General features: G+C 47.4%; 3 protein-coding genes across 3 annotated transcripts; 2 read left to right on the top strand and 1 right to left on the bottom strand.

Moving 5' to 3' along the window:
* Positions 1-1,343: 1,343 nt before the first annotated feature.
* On the top strand, positions 1,344-2,162 carry F5Y00DRAFT_239644 (RlpA-like double-psi beta-barrel-protein domain-containing protein-containing protein). Its single transcript, XM_048008115.1, has one exon. It carries the CDS (start codon positions 1,527-1,529, stop codon positions 1,857-1,859), a length of 333 nt encoding a protein of 110 aa, XP_047863961.1. The 5' UTR covers positions 1,344-1,526; the 3' UTR covers positions 1,860-2,162.
* Positions 2,163-7,695: 5,533 nt separating this feature from the next.
* Positions 7,696-9,830, top strand: F5Y00DRAFT_262931 (uncharacterized protein; the record flags this gene model as incomplete). The annotated part of the gene is made up of 3 exons (XM_048011458.1): positions 7,696-8,880; positions 8,937-9,137; positions 9,291-9,830. The coding sequence occupies 3 exons, from the start codon at positions 7,696-7,698 to the stop codon at positions 9,828-9,830; spliced, it is 1,926 nt and encodes a 641-aa protein (XP_047863960.1).
* Positions 9,831-13,937: 4,107 nt separating this feature from the next.
* Positions 13,938-21,167, bottom strand: F5Y00DRAFT_270460 (polyketide synthase; the record flags this gene model as incomplete). The annotated part of the gene is made up of 3 exons (XM_048012616.1): positions 13,938-14,805; positions 14,859-20,917; positions 20,972-21,167. 3 exons carry the CDS (start codon positions 21,165-21,167, stop codon positions 13,951-13,953), a joined length of 7,110 nt encoding a protein of 2,369 aa, XP_047863959.1. The 3' UTR covers positions 13,938-13,950.
* Positions 21,168-23,376: the final 2,209 nt, after the last annotated feature.

Raw genomic sequence — 23,376 nt, 5'->3', positions numbered from 1 at the left:
CTCATTCAAGCACACGGCCTTTAATATAACAATCTCTCCTCCAATTATTTAGTTGGCATTAGCAACCAACTTACGAGTTAAGCATAATTGGACATAATCAAACGCCTAGGTTAGTTACCTAATTCTGACGGATGGGCAGTGATAATACAAAATTTAAAAGTGTACATCTATTTAAAATCCTAGCATATTGCTCTAAGTTTGCACCAGAGTTGGTAATTCCAAGCGCTATTTTAATATATTGAATTAAGCTCGGTGACGGAATCAGAGAAATTCCATCTTAGGATATATTAAACTCTTTACGATTGTCCCTACATGAAACCAGGTTGTTACATGGAACACTAATTCTGCAACAATATATATTAAAGTAGACGAGTGCCGATCGCCAAGCATTTGAATCCGATGTTTATTTTGTTGTACCACGGGTTTGAGGAGAACGTGGCGCAATCAATTGGAATCTCACAATCAAGCTTTTTTAACCCTTGTAATGAACGGGAACTAGCTACTAGCTTCTAAAAGGAGAAACTGGAGTTAAATGATGTTAGCCCGGCATACCCGGACATGTGGCTTAGTATTCCCGAACACGGAACACGGGAGGATTTGACCCTGCTCATCCCATCAATAATTGTTCAACAATTTAGTAACAGACCGATGAGATACGAACAATCCCTTTCACGCTTAATGAAGCTCTTTTTGTTTTCGCGAGTAAGTTTGCATCGACTTTGAGGCTCTTTTCACTTACCCTTCCTTACCATCGGAGTTAAAGATGGTTGATTCTTTACCTAGGTGTACCTGTTAACCTAACATAGAATTACGAAAACTTAGTTATTTCTTTTATATTTGTTTTTCTTTCGGTAAATAATATTCAACTTTACCCTGTGACGATTCCTGTTTATCTCGTAGTTCCTACTAACCGCCCTACGGTCATCATCTTGGCGGCTTAAAATAGACACCCCATGTGCGGCCCCGGATTGTAAGCCGTACACACGTACCTGCCTATACCGGGAGCTTCCCATGCAACAACATAGGCGATGGCGTCAACTACTCAGACTCATCTACATTAATGGGCTTGCTTGACAGTGAGCTGACTAGGGTTCCCAGTCTGAATGACCTTAATTTACAATAGAGTAACTCAACGTTGCTGTCCTACCAAATGCCCCTGTTGTAGCTAGCAAACGTCAGCAAACGTCCGAGGTGTTTCGATGTAATTACTTGGGTGCAAAACAATAGCTAAACATAGCAGTACACTGAGTAAGTAGCTGGTTAGTGATGGAACAGAATAACAATGTAAGCTTAGTTGAAAAATTATTTAAGCCTTCACTCCCGCCTCTATTTCTTTGAATGAAGAGCCTTACCATCAAAACACAATCGGTACCATCAATACCATCACATTCCTTTCTTCTACCTCAGGCAGGAGCACCAAGAGTTACCAGCAACTAGCCATTCATTCCTTGACTCTACGTCTAGACATCACTATTATCCGACCCATAACACTAGCACAGAAGACATACCACTTAGTCTTATCTACGATGTACACTGTCGCCAAAGCCGTCATTGCTCTGGGTGCGTTTATTGCCCCATCCGTTGCCTTCTCTGGTGACATGACGTATTATGCTCCAGGCCTTGGTGCATGCGGTAACGTCAACACAGAGAGCGATGCCGTTGTCGCCGTGTCCTCTAGCCAGGACGGAAACTGTGGAAGGACAATCAACATCAGCTACAACGGCAAGACCGCCAGTGCCACAATTGTGGATGAATGTCCCGGTTGTCCTGTCGGCAGCATTGACGTGTCCCCCGTTGTCTTCGAGCAGCTTGAAAGCTTGGATGCGGGACGTGTCCAGGTCACTTGGGAGTACGCCTAGATGGCCGGATAGAGTTGCCTAGATGGTGTCCACGGTGCAATTGACTTGTACATATTATTGGTTCGAAAGCAGTGCTGGGGACGTATAACCTGCATATATTCGTTTCTCTTGTCGTTGGGGCATTGTCATTGGCATAGAAAGGGGTTGCGAAAACGGAATTGGAGGAGTCGGCGACTCTCAGAACTGTCATGATGGGCCGGCCTATTGTCCGTTTCCGTGGTCACCGGTCAGGAACCGGATATACTAGCTAAGGAAACTCATAGACCAATATAGACTTGCATTGCATGCTCAATACTACCTACCTCTTGTTCTTCGTTTGTGTTTATATGTAATGGTTGACTCCAGGTATCTAGTAGAGATGTTGCATTTGTAATATTAGGCGAGGTCTAATGACTTGTGTACGAAAGACTTCTTAACTTCTTATATAACTATATTACAGTCCGCGTCTATGTAATGGTGCTTCCGTTCTTATTAGTTCTATCATACTGCGTATATTCAGGCTTAGCTAGGCTGTGGAAGGGCCTTTCTACAACTCACCGAATGTTCGTATATTTATGAATCTACCCTACATGCACTTACAATGAGACAACAATATTCCACTATATTAGGTAATTATTACTATTCGAAACGATCCTAGTCTATCATGGAATGCCGACTAATCATTGACAGTCATTCGGTTCAGTTATTCAGAGAGGAAACGGAAAGTCAACATGTCTCCCGATGAGTACCTATATGTTGATACTCTTCTTCCTTCCTTCTATGAAACGGCCTTTCTGACTGGATAAAAAAAACACCTCCTAGACTATAGCTATTTTGGACAATGAAGGGAAACTTTAAGTTTGCTATATCGCCATTTCTTTTTCTTAACGACTATCTCTAGATGGCTATGATTTTTGAAGATGACTTGGTCTATCGAATGTGAACGCACTCACGTCATCTGGATCTAACAAAAGCCTACGCCCTATCCGTCGAATAGGTACGTACAGCGAATACATGCATATTTCTTTCACAGCTGGAAATTTATATCTCCAGCTCGCTCCGTCATGAACCGAGAAAACTGGTATGTCATCCCGCGAACAACTAGCAACATGAGCTAATGTGGGACTATGGAGAGACGTCCACGTTACTCTTTTCATCCAGCCATCTCGATGCTTAGGATAGACTCCTTATACTTTCAAGGGTCTACGTACTCGCGGATGCTCATCGCCACTGGCCCCCCCCGTAAGATCTGCCAGCAATGCGGTCATAGAAGCGTTATCAAGAGCTGCTAAATCATGTGCTCTCCTTAAATTCATCCGCGAGACGGACATCCAGGCTTGTCTACCCATGATTAGGTGGGGCCAATCCACGTCGTACTTCGTAAGTTTCCTTGACGTTACGGCTGGTGTTGGGAAAATCGCCGTGGGCCACTGAGATACCTGGATAAGGAGTTACATGCATATAGGCCAGTAGTCCGGATTAAGTTAGGTTCTTGATTCCCTGCGACAAAACCTGGTTGCCTTCCCACTGCTTGGTCACATCGCGGTATCCGTGTTTGTTGGCATAATAATCTCGTAGCGCTCCCTTTTTTGGGGGCCGACCAAATAGCGGCTCCTTGAAATTCGTATCTCAGCCTATGAGTTGTCGCTAGTGCTGAGAGAATCGGGAGTTTACCAGTTATTGAACTTGGCTTTACATCTGAGCAGTTCCCCACGGTTACATTATGCGATATCCCAGAGAAATACCTAATTCGTCTGATAGTCGTCCATAGGTAAATCGAGGAAGCAGATTTTTGTCAGCCGAGTCACGTGGGACTTTTTCTGACAAGCGATATCGCCCGTTTTATAGCGATTCCTCATGTATACTGTTCCTTCGTAATCAAGAAGCCGTGTGTTTCCCGTCCGTTATTCGACCGGATTGGGTGATCTCTGCCGGATCCTCCCACATGTTACTATGGTGCTTACGAAAGAAAGCATCAGCACTAAATGATCATTGCATTAAGTAGTTAACTAAAAGTTTGAGGCATACAACTCACTAAGAGCTGTTCCTGTAAGACTTATGCTTTGATAATATGCTTTGATAATATGCCGTGACAATGGGAATCTGTCCATATAAGCAATATAAATCAGTGGTCACTGGGAAGACGGGACGGGATGATTATTCGAATCTCGGGTCGGGGCGTATTGGCTCGATCTTGGATGCTTGGATGCTTAGATGCTTGGATGCGGTGGAACAACCGAGACGAGTTACCGCGAGGGTCAAGAAAGGAAGCTGTCGCTAACAATGGATTCAGCGGATGAACTTTTAGGTATCGAGGATTTTCGGTGCATCTGGGGCACGTTTCGGTTCCCACTAGCCGAAGAAATACGCTTGGGCACATCTTCTCGGTGCTGGTCGAGCGGGCTGGCAGAGTCTACTCCCGACAGATGAAATTACAAGACACTGGACACCAATGTCGGGGCGAGCCGGATATTTGCAAACAATCTCTGAATCAGGATTTGAGTGGAGTCTGGGTCAACGAACCACGTGAATGTCGATGACTTGGTGAGCCTCCTTGCCTTTCGATGCTGACAGGGAAATGTGGTCCGTAAGCACCAATTATTGTTGGGCAATTTGCATGCATGAGCTGCTTATGGGTAGAAAGAACCTGGTAAGTGACATTGGGAAGGAATTTGCGCGGGAAGAGGAGCTGCGTGCTTGGCAGTATTGGGGGTGGACCAAGGTAGGCTGTAACCTAGACTGTATGAAGAATAATTATGTAAAGTAGTTTCTTCCTTTTCCTTCCAAAATCATGTTCCCATATAAGTGGTATGATAATTGCTTAATTCGTATGAATGATTGCCCTATAAAAATGGTCCCGACCTTCCTTATTTGCTACCTAAAAGTAGGGACTTTTTGTCCGTGGGCAGGGGATATGCAAGGCCTTGCAAGGTATGTATAAGGTCGTGCAAGGTTGTTACATGTGCAAGGTCACTGACAAGGTCTCTGGGCGACTGGGCGAATGGAGCGTGGATGCAGTAGTTGCAGCAAAAGTTACAGCAGGAGATACTAGTGCGTTATCACCCGAAGCGCGAGTGAGGCACATAACTAAACCCTTAAAAATATATACAAAAAGTCCGATTGGCTCAAGACGGACTGGAGATTCCTTATAGGGTAATACACTTTATTTAGTGTATGTACCTATGTATATTATTATATTTTGACTGGACGCGTCCAGGTTATATATCCCTGTCGATGGGTTTTATGGGGAACATATTCATGGCCCCTAGCATCGCCGGGTGAGAGGACCATTTACTCGACCAAAAAAAGGTAGGTACGAATTTCTTATAGTTAGGTACATATGTGCTATACCATGTAGATAGGTTACTCTTTTTCCCGTTTTTCTTTTTTCTACTATTCAAAAGGGTTAGCTAACCGGGGTTGCTTTCATAGTGTCCCGCTACAGAATGGTAAGCTACAAGGTACGATACAAGGGCTCTTTATAGGAACGAACCTTTGTGCAAGTAATATCTTCCGATCCAATCGGATCGTCCCGTCCAAAACTATAATCACGTCCCTGCAGTTGTAAATCTACCTGATATCTTGCCTCGTGTCAGCTTATAGGATGCCGCAGTGTTACTATCTTCAAAGCCTAGACCTCTTGCTACATATCAAGAGCATACCAGACCTGTTCTCGGCTTGCCACTCCTTGAGAAGATCCTTTCCCAATCCTAAACGATCCCTCTTTGGCTATCCGCATCTTCCTTATATCTGGTTGTACGGGGTTAAGTAGCTGTGCAGAAGATCCACGGGCGCTATGATGATAATCCTTGACTACGTTCGGCTACGGCTATGCATACACTACACTATCACAAAGTACAATCTCCACACCACCCTGTAGAGATCTCGTTCATCTCGAGCCGGATTAAGTTCGCGCCCACGATATCCCCGTGCCGAAGGACTGGCCGATCTAGGTATTCACCTTCCCTTCTACACTTAATCTCTTCATGTATGACTTAGCCGTTGCGCCAGGTGCTTCAATGGCTGGAATCCTCCTCACGAACGTGACAACTGGCTTCGACCCCGGTAGCTGTGCCAGAGAGAATCTATAGGTTGACTTTTACGGAAAGCCACCTACGTATTTGCCACCAGGCTGGGTTAACAGATCCATAGGTTAACGAAACCGAAGCCAAGCGCCGAGAAAGCATACAAAGCGCTCTCATCTGCCTGAGATGCTCGTCTCCGCTTAGGTCAGCGCTACGAGCGCTGCGATCTTTCTAAAAGATCATGAATGCAGTCAGTGGCTGCGTTTGAGTAGCCGATGAGGGAGTAAAGGTAGGTCCACATGATGCGAAGAGTTGCTGCTGTGCATATTATTATGCCATCCGTCGAAGCAGCCATCTAACTTCGCTTGTGGTTCGCCAGCTATCTGTGAATAACGACACCAGCTCGTCGATATCGTGCAGGACGTCGAACGCAAGGTCATAGACCCACTTGTCACATTCCGCCCATGTACCTTTATCGTTACATACTTATCCACATAGACTGGGTACCGGCATCCCAGATCCTTACGAAGTTCTTGACTCTTTCATTGAGTTTAATACAGTGGGTAGCCAAGTGCAAAGGGCGTCTACACTACATGTGTGCGTGTGTATGATGAAATATAGGTATAACATTTTATCCTTGAATAGTTATATATTAACTTGAGAGCTCTTTGGGCGTAACGGCGACTATCAAAAGGGAAAAGAAAACTATTATTTAACCAATAAATCCGTATAAGAAAAGCCATGTGGTGGCGATTATATTGATTGATACCTAAGCTCTTCTTCAGTATATAGTTGGTGATGACATTATCTACGCTTTTAATGCGGAATAGTGTCATATCACAACGCCACAGGTGCATATTGTTTTATTCATTAAGCATTTAGGTTAGATACCTTAGGTACCTAGGTTAGGAGGTAGTTATGCAAACATTGACGAGACCCTTCGTCTTCATATACCGGGGTTTGGACTTAGCCCACATGTAGGATAGACAAAAGAGAGAGCCCTACGGCTCGGCAAGTTAAATTATAACAACCCTTGAAGCATCAAGCATGCGCATCATCTGACTTTGCTCGATGGTTGAACCAATCAGAATATTTTTATTCCCACCTCGGTGAGCTTTATCTTACGTATGTATACCTAATATACTATACATACCTAGGTATACTAACCTTAATTTTATCTGATTTTTTTTTTCTTCCCCTGTCGTTGTCCGCGTATCGAGGTTCTAGGGGATCTTGTCATACCCGCAGGAGAGATCTGCTTCAGAAACGATGTGTTTCATATCCCGCGACCCAGATATAGCCATGGAAGGGAACGATATGACACTAGCTTACCCATCTAGGCAGTGTTGAACTTCCGGTAGAAAGTACTCCTCCTGCCTAGCATTCCTAAGTAAACACATTAGCAACCTTGAACGCATGTTGGCGGCCTATAGGGTTAGTCTGTAAATCTGCAATGCTTCGCTGACACGCATCGGCTGCATGTCGGTTGTGGTACAATTGATCGTGGTCGACGCTAAATGCGAACCTCCAGTTAAGCTTAATTTAAATGCCATACATACCTAATCGTGATACATAAGGTAATCGTGTAGTTGTTTTGTAGTTTGTAGTTATCAAAGCTCTTTATACCTCAGTATACAACTGGACCTCTAGGCCTCTATACATCTAGATCTCTGAGCCTCTACATAGACCTCTTGATCTCTGTGCCTTTATACACCTATACACCTATACACCTGTACACCTACACACCTATACATCTATATCTCTATACCCCTCTCCCCCCTACCTTCTTGTTCAACCTTAAAATTGCACCGACCATTTCTTTCTCAATGACGATGGCAAATATAGCACGGAGAGGCTCTATGACACCGCAGTGGGGTAATAAGGAGAGCACTGGGACGGGGACACAATCTGGCCGTCAGGCTTGCGAGATTTGCAGAGAGCGTAAAGTTCGATGTGATCGCGCCGAACCTAGATGTGGACGATGTACTCGTCTAAGCCTACGATGCGGTTACGATAACAAGCGGCGTTCGACTCGAGATGATCTGCCAGCGCAACTTTCACAGCTTGAGGACCGACTAGCCAAGGCCGAAGCACTCCTCTCCATGCCTAGGAGCCATACAATTCCTACTCCTCCGCATGTCGAAAAACCCCCAACACCTACTATGATAGATCCAACCATCACGGAGATATCACAATCTACCAACCAACCAAGCAGTGCTATGGACATGGATCTTACTCTCCCGTGTGAGACAAGTTTATCTTCTATAGACGGAAGCGATATGGACCTTTTTACCAACTGTAACGACTATCCTGAAAGCACTTCCGGTTTATCGTTAGACTGGACAACATTATCACTCCCGCTCCTCGAGCCCACCGTGAGCCCGACTTCTCTAACACCGCCAAGCATATCCTTCCCGCCTCAAATAATGCCATCTTCCAGCCATGAAGATGAGGTACCGGCGTGGGACTTGGCTGCGCTACATCAGAACTATTTTGACTTTATTTATTATTATCTGCCTTTTCTGAGCAAAGAACGCTTTACTGCGGAACTCTCCACAAATGGAAATTCACCCGCATTTCGTGCTCTAAGTTATGCAGTGGCCCTAATGGGTTGTACCATCTCATTACAATATCATCATTTACAAAATACATACTATACCATGGCTCGCAACTATGCCGAGCAATGTGAACGAGAAGCAGCAGAAGGAGGCACAGCAAACCTCAACCTATTCCAGGCGCTCATCTTCATCATAAGGTTCGAAATCATGGATCATAAACTAACGAGGGCCTGGCTGACGCTGGGACGCGCGGTGAGAATGTCGAAATTGATGGGATTACACCAAATGGACCAAAATATCAAGCATGACGATACGGGCTTGGACATGGGGCTTTACCTCCCGCCCACAGATGACCCCATGCTCATGGAGGAACGGAGACGTTCGTTCTGGGGCTTATACATATTTGAGGGCTTCGTTCGCGTGCGTACTGGGATGGAGTGTGACCTGGGGGCTGCCGATGTATGTGAAACCACAACTGATTAATATCAGGATCGACGACTAACCAGACGAATTAGGGCTTTGGCATCTATCTCCCGTCGCCCGGCTTACTAACGTCCGAGTTCACCCCAACCAAAATGCCTTATCTAGGTAATTTAACGGCCGATCCTTGTCCCGAATTATCATCATTTGCAGGCTGCGTTTTGATGATGGAGCTTGCTATTAAATGTTTCGACCATGGACGACTAGCGGAGTACGCATCAACAAGAAATGGTTTCGTAAGTTATTTTCCTGTATTTACTACAAATAATCGGAATTCTAAACCCCAGTTCCTTATAAGCCTCAAATATGTGGTTTATATTTCCAAATTCCGGTAATATTGCCCCTTACAAAATGAAGCATATACTGACATTTTCTTTTATTTATCACAGTGGGACAGTCACTACAATCTGGTGAGGGTAATAGAAGAGCGTTTTACGATGTTACATATGCATCTAAACGCCAAATCGGTCCGCGAGGATCCTATAGCTTTCAGCGTTTACATGAACCTACGCGGTACCGAAATATTCTTCCACGAGGTTGCCGTCAAGCTGGTGGAACAGCAGGGATATCCGCTTTTAGCCGCGGCTGAGAGCCAGAAGCGCTCGATGGCCGCTGCCTATAAAGTTGCGAGTACTATGCGTCTAAACTGGCCCTGTCAGCAGCTCGACCGTGATATCCTCAACCTGCAGGCCACATTCCTCGCGTGGCCGGTAGTGATGGCCATGAAGGCTCTCAGCCGTGAACTCAAAGGTTCCACACAACTGAAGAGCGAAAGTACGAGCAGCGCAGTGACATCTTTACGGTTACTCCGAGCCGCGTTGGACTATATTGAGGAGTCAGATGGATACTGGCATCGGTGTACAGCTAACATAGTGGCGGCGCTGCAAGAGTGGGACGAGACCAGCGGCTATGACCCTAGTGACATATGATTTTATTTGGCCAAGGTATGGGATGGATATTTACACGTGCAGGTGAAGTCATCATTGTAAAGGAATCTTTTTGTTTTTGTTTTTGTTGCAAGAAAGGAGTACAGGATATTCACATCCCAACTGGGGTCAAAGCCGAGCCGCTCTGCTAGCAGCATGGATAACGGATACAGCGCTAAGCATAGAAAGGAGGGAAAACATCACCTCAGGAGTTTTTATGCAATTTAGACCCGCTTGGCTATTTGAACAGCCCAAGCAAGCCCTAGCTAGAGCAGCATATTTTATGTAGACAAACGCATATACAGGTCGTCGCCGGAGTCTCTCAGATGCGGCGGCTAAAAATAGAAAAAGGTTCAAACTATCATGTTTCTATAAGGTGTCTTATACTGTGACGATTATCTCGATTGTGATGTATAGGGCTGCTAAGCACTAGGAATCCTTCAACGATCATCCCATCTCCATCACGAGCTGCATGCCTAATATTCTATAGCATGATGTAATCACAGTGGAATCTAGGACTTCCTAACAATAAATCACGTGTGAATCACCGTCTCTATCATTCAACAAGCGGAGATTCCCTAATCATCTTAGGCAGAGGTGCGGTGATTTCCGGCGAACTGGAGTAAGTATAATGTATCGTGATGGTCTATCACATCTCTCAATATATCTATCTACATACCAATACCTACCTAGGTACCTATCAACGTGTATATTACCTTAGCTATAAATATATAATATGATGCAATACCGAGTGACCGAATGGCAGGTTGTATTGAAGCCTGTTCCAGGTAGAGCCCAAGGGACAAAATACCACGCTACTACATCACGTAGTATGAGAGGAAAGAAAGAAAAAAAAAGGAGAGATAGACAGAAGTTGAGGTAGAAAGACAGATCGTGCACTTCCACGGCAGCATCTAACCCTTAAGCAGTATCGCCGTCGTCGCTGACGGCCTTAAGATTTACTTCCGCCACTCCGGTGTCGCAGGGATACGTAATTCTGCTTTCCTCTCGTGTTTTCGAGTTTCCCTGTCCTTCTACACATACGTGCATATGTACATTACATGCCCAGGGACATACGCTACGTGCGTATATGTACGAATAATAGTTCCTAAAAGATTCATGTCCATGTAGACTATGTCACGGAGGCTAGTGTTGATCCACCTCCCTATTGGGTAAGTCAGTCCATGGCGGCCTACATTTTGTCTAGTCCAGTCTAAAGTTGCCCTGGTAAAATGCGAGCCTATTGATTTGATTGTGGACTGCAGACGCTCATGACGTAGGATTGGATATGCGGCAGACAGACATGAGGGATAGATAAGCATGATAGTGCCGTCGAAACAAGCAGCAGATCCACCAGAGGGATTGTTGCTACTCTGCTACTCTGCTATTATGTTACTATATGCTATGCGTCGACATCCACACGTAATGCAGATAGGGCAGAAGGAGGAGGGGGAAATATGCCCTTGTACGATTACGACGACTCCCCATGGGCTTTTCTGCAGCCTATTCATTCATGCATCTCTTTACATATGTATGCAAGCTTAACAAGCATGTATGAGTAAGACCCTTAGACGCTGCCCTGCCGCCTGCACATCTGCAAGCTTACGAAGATCGGTTTACATGTCCCGAAAGGAGGAAAAATAACGCCGAATTCAAAGTTGGCTGACTTATAACGTTATATTAATAATTATATAAAAGTTTACGTAATGTTTATTCATCATTTTACTTTTCATGTTATATTTTATAATTAAATATTTAAGTTAATTATAATAAATATTTATATAACTTTATTAATATTATTGTTTATACGTTTATTTTATTATAATAACATTAAAAAAAAGTTTTTGTAACATGAACACTTTTCGTACTGTTTTAAACCGAGGCGCCGAAACGGCAAGTGACATTTTTCATCGTATAAATAAACGTACCTGCAGGGCGAGCCGTCCCGTGCCGCGTCGGAGCAGCCATGTTAAAGACCCATCCCCTCGCTTTGGCCTTGATGGCAGGATGGCTAAGGTAAAGTAAAGTTCCCCACAGGTCCTCCCATCGCCCCACTGAAGCTATGTACTAAGTGGGGTGGCGGGGGGTTAATACTTAAAGGGTAAAGGAGGGTAAATGAGGGTCTCGTAATCAAGTCTCTTTTGATCGTAAACGTCCTCCACTAGAGCACTAGAGCACTAGAAAGGATGACGGCCAAGATAGCAAGTTTTTCAACGTTAGGCTAGAGTAGGCTTAAGTTAGGTAGACTGGACCAGGCTGGAGCAGGCTGGGGCTATTTGGAGTCAACTTCCTAAGCATAATAATTCGTTGTTGTTACGATACGGCCGTTGTTAAGGGGGAGAGTCGACGCGCGGTCTCACCGTTTGGTCTTGGTTTCTTGGTGTCTTGATATCTTCGCATAAGGACCGTAACGACTCGTCGAGGTTCTCTTGGAGAAAAAGACTTCGCTAGACTAGGAACTCCGGGGAGTTCTCTCTCCAAAAGCGATCGCGCGCGCTACGCTGCCTACCTATCAATCAGACACGCTGCCCACGACGACAAAACGCCCCCCACCTAACGCAGATAATATGGGATATTGAGACCAATGTATCGAGTTGATAAGGGGGTCGATTACTGAATATTGCTCTATGCCAATCAGTCAGTTCAAGCCTCCCCAAGAGGAACCCTAGGCACTTATACGGAGGTAGGATCTACAAGAAATTAAATAATTCCATCTAGAAAAGACTAGCGCGATTACTTTGGAAGCGATTCTTGCGAACTATATCAACTTATATCTTATGTGTTAATTCAATGAAATAAATGAAATATCTATTGTTATATGTTAGGAACGGTACTGGCATGGCGCTCCCGTGTGTTGACCAAGTTTTGCACCGGATCGGCCGCCCTTCCCGATTGGAAACACATGGAGAGTCACCATTGTTTGACTTAGTCCCGCGATTCTGAAGGGAGGCAATAGGCAATGGGGAAGGAGGCCGGTGTTCGGCCGGATACGGACAGCGGCCAGCGTTCCCGAAACTAGTAGATTGATCGGCGAACCTTCGGTATTGATCCCCCGTGATAATAACGAATTTGCCGTCGCGATGGTATTTCCTTCAATATAATTTATTTATTAATCTCTTTAGGCGTAATCCGGAGGAGCTATTTGCGCTTGTAATCGTAGCACCGGCACCTCACTATCACATGATTCTGTAGAGAACTCGAATCCAGTTTAGTGGAATAGTCGATGATGATGATGATTACATAGAAGTATTATGCGATCATATTTGGTCCGGGAGATACCGTACCGGATTTTGCTCTTACCAATACGACACGGCAGTAGAAGGAAATCGGTTATCGCACGATACGATGCGCGAAGGACTATGGGCCTAACAAGCCAGGACAATGAGTTTAGTATACACACATGCAACCATTTGTTTAGACACTTCTGAGTGGCTGGGAGAGTAGCCCGGAATTGTCTCCGAACCGCTCATAGCAAATTTGAATCTACTTAGTGTCTCGTGAAAGTCTTATTTCAAATACTACATGTCAAATACTATTGGCGACTTTCTTTGGAGCACTAAGAATCGTACTTGCAATCACAATCCTTCGAATGTAAGTTGCAGATCATTTTGTGATATTATCGGTTTCCCGCGTGTAGGCATGGATAAGGCAAGGAGGTACCTATATGGAAAATCCGTCAGCAATATCTGACCAACCAAGTCGAATAAGATTCTTATTACATGCTAGAATTTTTCATTATTCAAACTTGAGTGACGGTTACGGAAAATGGCATACCTTACCTAAGTAAAGTGAACTTGGTGAAATCATTGTCGACTATACAAATGTGGTTTTGCTTTGAAAATAATTAAGCGTGTGAAGAGATAACTACTTCCATAGACATGCCATAGTAAATGTAATGGTAGTATCACTGATTGATGTGCGAAAGACTTCCTGATTCTTATTGCCATCATGTATTGATCTGGCTATCTTAACACTCTAATCTTCTAAGTAAATCATACTAACTCATGACACCCAGTAGAGTTCTATATACAGTATTGGTAAAACAAATAGAAACCTAATCCATCCTTTTCTAGGTTTTTTTCTTATTGGTATTGTGGGAGGGAGTGAGTAATACATGAGATGTTTACTCAATCTGGATTCCCTGGTTTGCAACCACCAGCTGAGCAAAGCCCTTGATGGTGAGTGATGGTCCCAACAGTTGCTGGAAGGCAATGTCAAGGCCAAGCTCCTTGAAGATCCAGTTCCTCAGCTCGGCACCGATCATACTGTCGATACCGAAGCTGGCAACGGATCGGCCTTCTCCTTCAAAGTCCTCCAAGTCAAGCATGAGAACACGCGAAAGCTTAGCAATGAAGTGTTCCTCGACGGCCGCAACAGCCTCTGCGGGGGTTGCTGCGTTCTTAACTCTGGCAAGGATGGAGTCTGCTCCTCCACCAACGTCACCCTTGCTTCCGGACTCCATTGCGTGTAGCAGAGTAGAGAATCGGGGGTCGACAGCCCAGAAGACATCGACGTCACCCTCGGCTTCAGCCTTGGCCTTAGCGAGAAGCGATGGGTCAAGTCCGACAACCACGTGGTCGAAGTCAACAGCTTCAGGGTTGGCCTGCTCGACGATGGCGACCTCGAATGAGTCAAGGAGACCATCCTCGTCGACACCGTACATACCCTTGCGCTTGAGGGAGTCCTCAAGGGCAGCATTCTCAGCAACGACACCAACACCGAGAATCATGGGCAAGACAATGGCAGCGGCACGCTTGCCTTGAGTGTGTCGGAGACGAGCAAGGGTATCCATGTAGGCGTTACCGGCAGCATAGTTGCTCTGACCAGGAGTACCTAGGGTACCGGATACTGAACTGGTCATGATGAAGAAGTCTAGGTCAAGGTCCTTTGTCACCTCGTGCAAGTTGGAGCTTCCGAGAACCTTGGGCTTGACGGAGGTTACCCAGCTATCGTAGGTCAAGTTGTGGAACATGCCATCCTAAGTAGATATGTTAGTGATAAAATCTTAGGTAATGATAGAAAGTGACTTACTCGTAACACCATGGCGGCGTTGATAACACCACGAATCGGGCGGTCAGCGGGGATAGAGCTGACGGCCTTCTCCACGTCTTCCTTGATACTAGCGTCGCCCCTGAATACCTGTACGTTGGCACCGGCGGCTCGGAGGCTGTCAACAAGGGCAGCAGCCTGGCGAGAGTCTGTGCCTGATCGTGACAAGAAGGCAAAGTTCTGTGCACCCCTCTTCAACATCCACGATGTGAGACTGCGACCTAGACCACCGAGACATCCGACTAGGAGGTATGTAGCATCCGCTCGGAGGTGAGCATGGGGACGAGATGGCACAAGTTTCAATGTGCCACTTGAAGGCTCGTTAAGGATGACGGTCTTGGAACTCTGAAGGTCGTCCGAGAAGGCCGAGATGCTCTCGTTAAGTTCGGTGATGTTCTTGGTGGTAATGGGCAGGGCAGAGATAGATTTCTCACGGAAGAGCTTGACGGTTTGTTCAAGTAGTCCGGCCAACAGGGTTGGCTTCTTGAACAGGTTAATAGGATCGAATGCGAAGTAGGCTGCACCACGGGTAGCGGGGACGATGTCAAGCACGTTAGAGAAGGCAGCCTCGGCGTTAGCACGGTTCACAAATCGCGAGAATGCGGGCAAGTGCCTCCAAGCTTCTTGAGCGACTGTAGCGTCAACGGAGTCAGTTGAGAATACAACATCGGGCTTGTTCTGCTCTTGCCACGTAGTAGACCATTCAACAACCTGGCTAGCTGGTAGACCGAGCTGCTTGGTGATGAACTCGGCTTCAGCAGGGTTGCGCGCAGCTACGAAAGGTGTGGCACCAAGAGCCTTGGCAACCTGGACGACCGGTGCAGTGATGAGTCCGGAGCCGGGAAGAACAAGGACTGACTCTCCCTTTTCTACATGTGCGAGGTTTCGTAGGCCGTATAAGGCGGCTCCGAAGGAAATGGGGAGGCTGGCGAAAGTAGAGAACGATTCGTCGGAGTTGAGCTTCTGGGCCAAGCTGTGGTTGACGCGCTGGAAGGTCGCGAATTCGCTGGAGGTGAAGCTGACGACACGGTCGTTGACAGCGAAACCCTTAACATCGGAGCCGACTCTGGTGACGACACCAGCAATCTCGTGGCTGATATCGCTAGTAGTCTCAGTTCCCTGAATGACGGCAATGTCTTCCTTGTTGAGGCCGGTGGCCACAACTTGGATTTCGATCTCCTCGGGGCTTAGTGCAGGCTCCTCTTCGGTCTCGAAGATGACTACACCGCTGCGTACCTTTCCTACGAGTCTCTTGGCAGGGTCAAATGAAGCATCCAAAAGATCGTCCTCGTCGTGTGCATGAATCTCGTTGAGGCGCTCATCCGGAATCAAACGGTTGATGTGGACCTTTCCGTCCGAGACGTAGTATTCGGTCTCAAGGGCCTCGCCATTGATCTGCTTAGTAGCGAGAGAAGTGGTCAAGCTGACAAACTCGGTGAGAGGAACCTCGCCCTCGAAGTCCAACAAGGAAGCGTTCAACTTGATCTGCTCAGAGCGAAGAGAGCGGAGAAGACCACTGGCCATGGCATAGTGAGGGTTCTCACCCTTCAGGATACCACCGCGAGTCACCCACAAGACCTTGGTAGCTTCGGTAAGAATTGCCTGCAAGTCGAGGAACTCCTTCTCGGTGATGGTAGCTAGGAAGGGTCCTTCAAGATCGGCAAGGATGAGGATAGTAGCTTCGGGAGAAGTCGGGGCACCAAGTTGGATCGATTCGACCACGTTGCCCTTGCCTTCGAGACCCTTAGCCAACTCAGAGAAGGCGGGTGAGATTTTGTTTCGGTAGATGAGTTGCACCTTGTTGGAGGTGGAAGGCTTTGTCTCTTCAGCGGTCGCCTCGTCGGAGCTGGCGGCGGGTACAACCACGGCACCGTTCTCAAGCGTGACCTTCACTCCAGAGAATCCGGCACTCTTCAAGCTTGCCTCGTCTAGAGGAGTTGCTGACTTAATAACAGCCTCGCCTCCCTCAGCCAATAATTCGCGGATCTTGGTTAGCGCATCAGCGGATGCGACGTTAGCAACAATAAGGTTGAAAGAGCCCGCGGCGGCAGCCTCGAGCTTCTGGAACTTGACGTTCTTGGAGCTTCCTAGCTCACCAGGCACAGCGTATTCTTCTTCGGGCACGTCGTAGGTAACAGTAAGATCCAAAGCAGGGACAGTCTTCGCAAGCGACTCGGCTTCCGCAGAGTCGAGCGAAGCAACCTTGAGACCGGGCTTCTTGAACTCGGCGAGATCGACGAATTCAGCGACGCTAAGCTTCTGGGTTCCGCTTAGGAAGTCAACATCCGGCTTGGACAGTGTGCGTCCGTATGGCTGGGGCTTGGCGGGTTCTTCAGCAAGCTGGGGTCGTGCGGCTTCGTAGCCGATACATTGCATGTTATTAATTTCTACCAAGACTTGGCCATCGTTGGTTACCAATTGGTTGTGGGCCTTCACTGAGCGAGGACCACGGGAGTCGACCCAGGTAAACGCCTTACCCTTACCATCAGCAAGCTGGGCTTCAGTTGGCTTCCAGATGGCGATCTCTTCTGCCTGAACCGGGACAACACCAAATTTGATGGCGTTAGTGCTGCCGCCCCAGAAAGCAATAATGAAGAGTTGGAGACACAAGTCGATCGAAGCTGGGTGGAGAACATAGCGGGACTCGCCGACCATGCTCTCGACCGTGTTCCTGAAAGCAACCGTGGCTTGCGTGGCGTACGACTTGGCATCGAAGGTGACGCTGTCGGTCTCCTGGAAAGCTGGGCCATAGTCGAATCCAACGGCCCTGAGAGCACGGTTCCACGACTTACCAGTTGCTGATTGGGGCAAGTTAGGAACTGGCCAAGGCTTGGCCCTAGAGTCGCGAGCGTTAATGGCGATTCTTCCGCGCATGTGGTTCTTCTGGAAACCAGCCTCAGTAACTGAGCAGACGTTGAAATCCCACCACTTCTTCTGGTTTTCACCACTGTGGGCGGACGGGCGCATGTTTAGGAAGACCTCAATACCGTTGTCATCGTCAGGGGTGACAAGTGCCTGCTGAATCAATACATCTCGAAGCACGTAGCCCTCAATTACAGATGGGTTCTCAGATTGCTCATCGAGCTGCGTAATGGCTTCCATAGCCATTGCGAGATAGCCAGCAGCAGGGAACACGGCCTCACCACCCAAACTGTGGTCCTGAAGCCAAGGCACATCCTTGATGCGGAGAATGTTTCTCCAGGTCGGCTCGGCCGGGGAGTTACCGATGACCAACTCTCCAAGTACATCGTGGCGCATGTACTTCTGCTCTCGGTGCTCTCTGCTCTCACGCGATTGGGCAATGAACTTCTTAGACTTGTCCCACTGGTAAGGGGGCAAGTCCACGATGTAGTCTCCGCTGCGGGCGCGAATCTTTCCGCTGGGGCTCATCTCCTCGACCGAAGTGGCTCTCGCCAGGTCAATCGAGTAGTCTGCAAGGAAGAGCTCACCAGCTAGTTTCAAGACGGAGGTGGCACAGTCTTGGCCTCGGATCAAGGTAGGTAGATACTGGAATTTCTCAAGCTTGAGCTCGGACTTGATCTGCTTAATCGGACCAGAGAGGGCGGAGTGAGGTCCAACCTCGATCAGAGTAATGTCGGAGAACTCAGGGGTGTTACCAATAGTCTGGACGGCTTGGTTGAATAGAACAGGGTTGAGCAAGTTGGCGCTCCAGTAAGTCTCATCCAGAACGGAGTCCTCGGGAAGCACCTTGTTCGTCACAGACGAGACCATCGTCACCTTCTCAAGCACAGGACGGCCCTTAGCACGGAGATCAATTCCAGAGCCCCGTACGAGTGCCTCATATTTGTCGGCAGCGGGCTGCATGTGGTATGAGTGGTAAGCCTTACCACCAGTCTTGACCAGCCTGCAGAACACTCCCTTCTCGTTGAAAGTCTCCTGAAGTTTCTTCAAGGATTCGGCGTTACCACTGAGGGTGACACCGGAAGGCGAGTTGTGGCATCCAATGACGACGTCATCGTAACCAGCGAGGTAAGGGGTAACATCCTCAGCACCGAGGCCGACGGCAGCCATGGCACCGTTCGTGTTGATGTTTCCAACAACCTTTCCACGGTAGTAAGCCAAGACAATAGCTTCAGTAGCAGTGAGGTAGCCTGCAGCGTAAGCTGCACCAATCTCACCAGATGAGTGACCGCAGGTGACGGAGGGCTTAATTCCCCAGAGTCGTAGCAGCTGAACTAGACCAATCTGGACAGCAGTGCATAGAGGCTGAGAGAACTCGGCCTCGCCAACGCGGGAAGTAGCCTCGGGCTCTAGGAGAACGTCTTCAAGAGTCCAGTTGGGGGCATCGGCGAGATCATCAAGAGCCGCGTCGAGTTGTTGGATGGTCTTAAGGAAGGTAGGATAGTAAGACATGAGACCAGCGCCCATCCTTGCCCATTGGGCACCTTGTCCGGTGAAAGCGAAACCGATCTTTCGTTCCTTGCCGCTGGGGTTCTTCTTCTCGCCGAACTTCCAGTCTTCTTCAGACTGGAAAGCCTTGCTTAAGGTAGCTAGGCTTGTGACTACGAAACCCCTGCTAGAGAAGTGAGTGCGGCGGTTAGCCAGCGTGTAGGAGAGATCGATAAGATCGTAGTCGGCGGCCACCTTTCCGTGAGCCGCGATGTTCCTCTTCAATGCTGACTTGTCGTGGGCAGAGTAGACGAGCAGATGGGGCCTGTTCTTGTTGAATCGGCCCCTGCCGGACTTCCTCTTGTTCTTCTGCTCCTCAGAGTTGAACTTGTAAGTCTGAGGTTGCGTGAGGAGGCTCCTAGAGCTCTCGACAATGATGTGCGCGTTTGTGCCACCATATCCGAAAGAGTTGACACTGACTCGTTGAACTGGAAGCTCCTTGGGGAATGGCATCGGTTCTGTCACAACGGCGACTTGCTTGCCCGTCCAGTCAATCTTAGGGTTGAGGTCCGTTACTCCTCGTGTGGGGGGAACGATTCCTCGTTCCACGGCTAGGATAGCCTTGATGACGGCAGATAGCCCGCTAGCTGCCTCACTGTGGCCGATGTTAGTCTTAACAGCGCCGATACGTAGAGGGCCATCGGCGGGAGTGCGGTCGTAGTTCATAGCATCAGCGAGAGCGTTGACCTCGATCGGGTCACCGACGGCGGTACCCGTACCGTGGCACTCGAAGTAACCGGTAAGGCGAGGGTCCAGGTTACCACCTCGCTTGTAGGCGTGCGTGATAACTGCCCTCTGACCTCCGTAGCCGGCATATGTGATACCGACACCTTCGACTCTGCCGTTGCTGTTGGTCGCGCTGGACCTGATCACACCTCGGATCGCGTCGCCATCCTTAATGGCGTCCGAAAGTCGCTTCAGGAACACAGCGCCGATGGCTTCGGCACGACCATAACCATTTGCGTAACTGTTGAATGTGTGGCAGGTAGAGGTAGGAGACAAGACACCGAGCTTAGCAGTGTTCATGTGCTGGTCCACTGTGAGAACTAAGTTGCTACCACCGACGATGGCTGCGCCGCATTCCTTGCTGCGCAGCGCATTGCACGCGTTGTGAACTGCATAGACGGATGAAGAGCAAGCAGTGTTGACGACGATACTAGGGCCCCTGAGGTTGAAGACGTGGCTGATTCGGTTACTGAGAATACCAGGGTCTACACCTGTTGCTGAAAGACTGTGACGGAAAGAGTGCTCCTTAAACTGCATCTGCTGGTAGTCTGCCGTGAATGTAGCCATGAAACAGGCAGTGTTGGTACCAGCCAACTTATCCAGGGGAATACCAGAAGACTCGATCGTCTCGTAGACGACCTCCAGACACTTCCGCTGCTGAGGGTCCATCCACATAGCTTCCACCGGGGTGATTCCGAAGAAGCTAGGGTCGAACTCCAGAAGAGATTCGTTAAGGAAATAACCTCCGAGAGCGCTGAAGCTTCCGGGACGGTCATTGTTCTGGTGGTGGTGGGCACCGATGTTGAATCTCGAAGGTGGGACGGAAGGAGTCTGTCCAGTTTGCTTGTTCATCATCATCTTCCAAAACTCCGCTGGTGATCCGACGTCTCCAGGCAGACGGCAACCTGTAACATATGTTAGTGACTTATTTCACTTGTTAGAGTAGAAAGGAGACATACCCATTCCAATTACAGCGATGGGCTCCAACTGCTGGCTTAGAGGCGCCTCAGATGATCCTTCAAAGAATCCAGCACCTGCATATGCCTCGTCGTCGACTATGCCTTGCGCATTGGAAGCTGGGGCGTTGTAGCCAAGCTCGAATTCGAGCTCGACATCCGACGCGCTCGACGAGGAACTTTCTTTGAAGTGAGGCATCTTGATGGTTTGACTGTGGATTTCGTCTTGGGATCAAGGAGTAGTGAATCGAAAGACTTGCTTGCTTAATTCACTGTGAGCACAATGAGACAAGAAACAGGAACGAGACCAGAGGACCTGCGAGCTTGTTATTTAAGTATAATCCAAGGCCAGCAAAGATTCTATCAAGAGTCTATCAACCGTCTCTATCAGCGGTTTCTCCTACGGCCGTGTCCGGTTGGTCCGCCGCGATGCCGGACAGGGTTCGATACCTCCGTCTCGCCCAACGCACGAAGAAAAGGAGGGTCCACCGCGCGTCTTACTGCAGTTAGATGATGAAACAATAAACTGCAACATCGTCCAAATACCACACAAGCCTATGCAAGGCGTTGGTCCGTTGGCACCGCACGGCCGACGGGGGCGGACGACCAGATTTGCTTATGATAGACTGAAGTACAGGATAGTACCTAACAGGATCTCAAACACGGACCAGATTGATCCACTCATCGCGGCAATCATTTGCAGCTAATGCAATTACATGGGACCTGGTAAATCTATTAACTACCTTGTAGGTAACTAATTATACTCCACGACTTAGATATAGCTTAACTATGGAGTGTACCAGAGTTGATTATCATAATTTGGTTATACTAACGGCGTGTATTGGTTATTGGTACGATAGGTAGTAAGAGCAGCGTGAACCAACTTCAACTACAATGCCATTGACTATTTTTTTTAATGTACCTACCTAGTTATCTCCTTTGAGATGAGTCTCCTTCTGGGTATTCCTTCATCGAGTACGAACTTCACTCTGCGTTGCCGCTGGATCTCCGAATAGTATATGCTATGTTGGGTCTAGAACCCCAGGATACCTTGTTCGAACGTACATTGCCACCGACATATGTTACGACAGAGGCGCCTAGAGTGGCTTACGTTTGCGTAGCGACGGGACCCAGCCTCTTAAGAAGTTACGATAGGGTTTCGATGAAATCTCCGATCCCGCAGGCAGAGAGATCGTCGCTAACGACAGACAAGTGCCATCCTTGTACAATACGCGCTAGACCCTTGGATACCCTTGGCCACCATAACCAGGGACGCAGAAGAACCGATTGGTCCTGATTTAAGAGACGATGTTATCCAGGGTTCCGTACGTCTAGCCGCAGTGATGCAGGGTTCCCGGGCAGCATATGCATGACAGGATGGCGTGACTTTTCGGGAAAAAGGATAGAGATTCTCGAGTTCACGCACGTGATATGTAATATGTGATAGTTATGTGAGATTAGGAATGTTGATCTAAGTATGAATGAGCCTTATACTGCCTTGTATGTGACTTTGGTATATTCTATTGGTCATATGAGATTTATGAGACATCATAATACCTAGAGAAAACCCGCCTTGCGAAGATATTTTAGAATTCAGCAAACTATAGCTACCCAGGATAAGTTAGGTAGGTACCTAAGATAATATTTAAAGAGGCAACTTGAGCTTCATAATCCTGCTCAAGCCTTTCTAGGTAGGTAGGTAGGTAGCTAACCAAACCAAATCACTTACACGGCTGGGCTGGGTACTTGATTCCTAAGTCGCACTGTTACAACTTATCAGAGCATTACATTAGATAAGTGATTCGGTAGTTTATATTCAAGCCGTAAAAATATGTGCCAAAGTCATCTTATTGCAATAGTTAAATTAAATATCGCCATAATTACTCGGGAAGGTTGGTCGTCTCTGATGTTTCTTGTAGATAAGCCTGGCCAATCACGAGTCTCCATCGGTCGTCGTGGCCGCACCATATGCGCACAGTACAACCAATGATACCATTTGCCCGGTCGAGACGGCCGCTCCCCATACAAACCAAGCAAATAACCAAGCACACAAAAACAGGAAATAAACCCAATTCTTACTCTACATCGACATCAATCAAATAAATTCAAACGAAATCTTTTGCCACATGTATGAAATAATAAATACCTAGCTCAAGATTCACAAAAGGCTCCTTTTCACTAGTAAGTATCTCATTTCTTACATCTAGAATCTAGGGATATACTGCAAGTATATATTTATAAGCTATTTACTAAGGTATCATTTAGTTATACTTATCTAGAACTCGGATTTTCGCCTTCTAAGTTGGGTACCTTCGATGATAATTTTTTACTTACGGCTTACGGTGTATAGGTAACAATGTTTATACCTCGTCAATGTAGTGAGTACCAATCAAGCCTTAATGGTTAAG

The sequence above is a fragment of the Daldinia vernicosa genome (assembly GCF_022497035.1).
Source record: "Daldinia vernicosa strain CBS 139.73 unplaced genomic scaffold F5Y00scaffold_29, whole genome shotgun sequence".
Lineage (NCBI taxonomy): Eukaryota > Fungi > Ascomycota > Sordariomycetes > Xylariales > Hypoxylaceae > Daldinia > Daldinia vernicosa.
The sequence above is the reverse complement of the archived record's forward strand: the minus strand, read 5'-3'. Positions and strand labels throughout refer to the sequence as shown.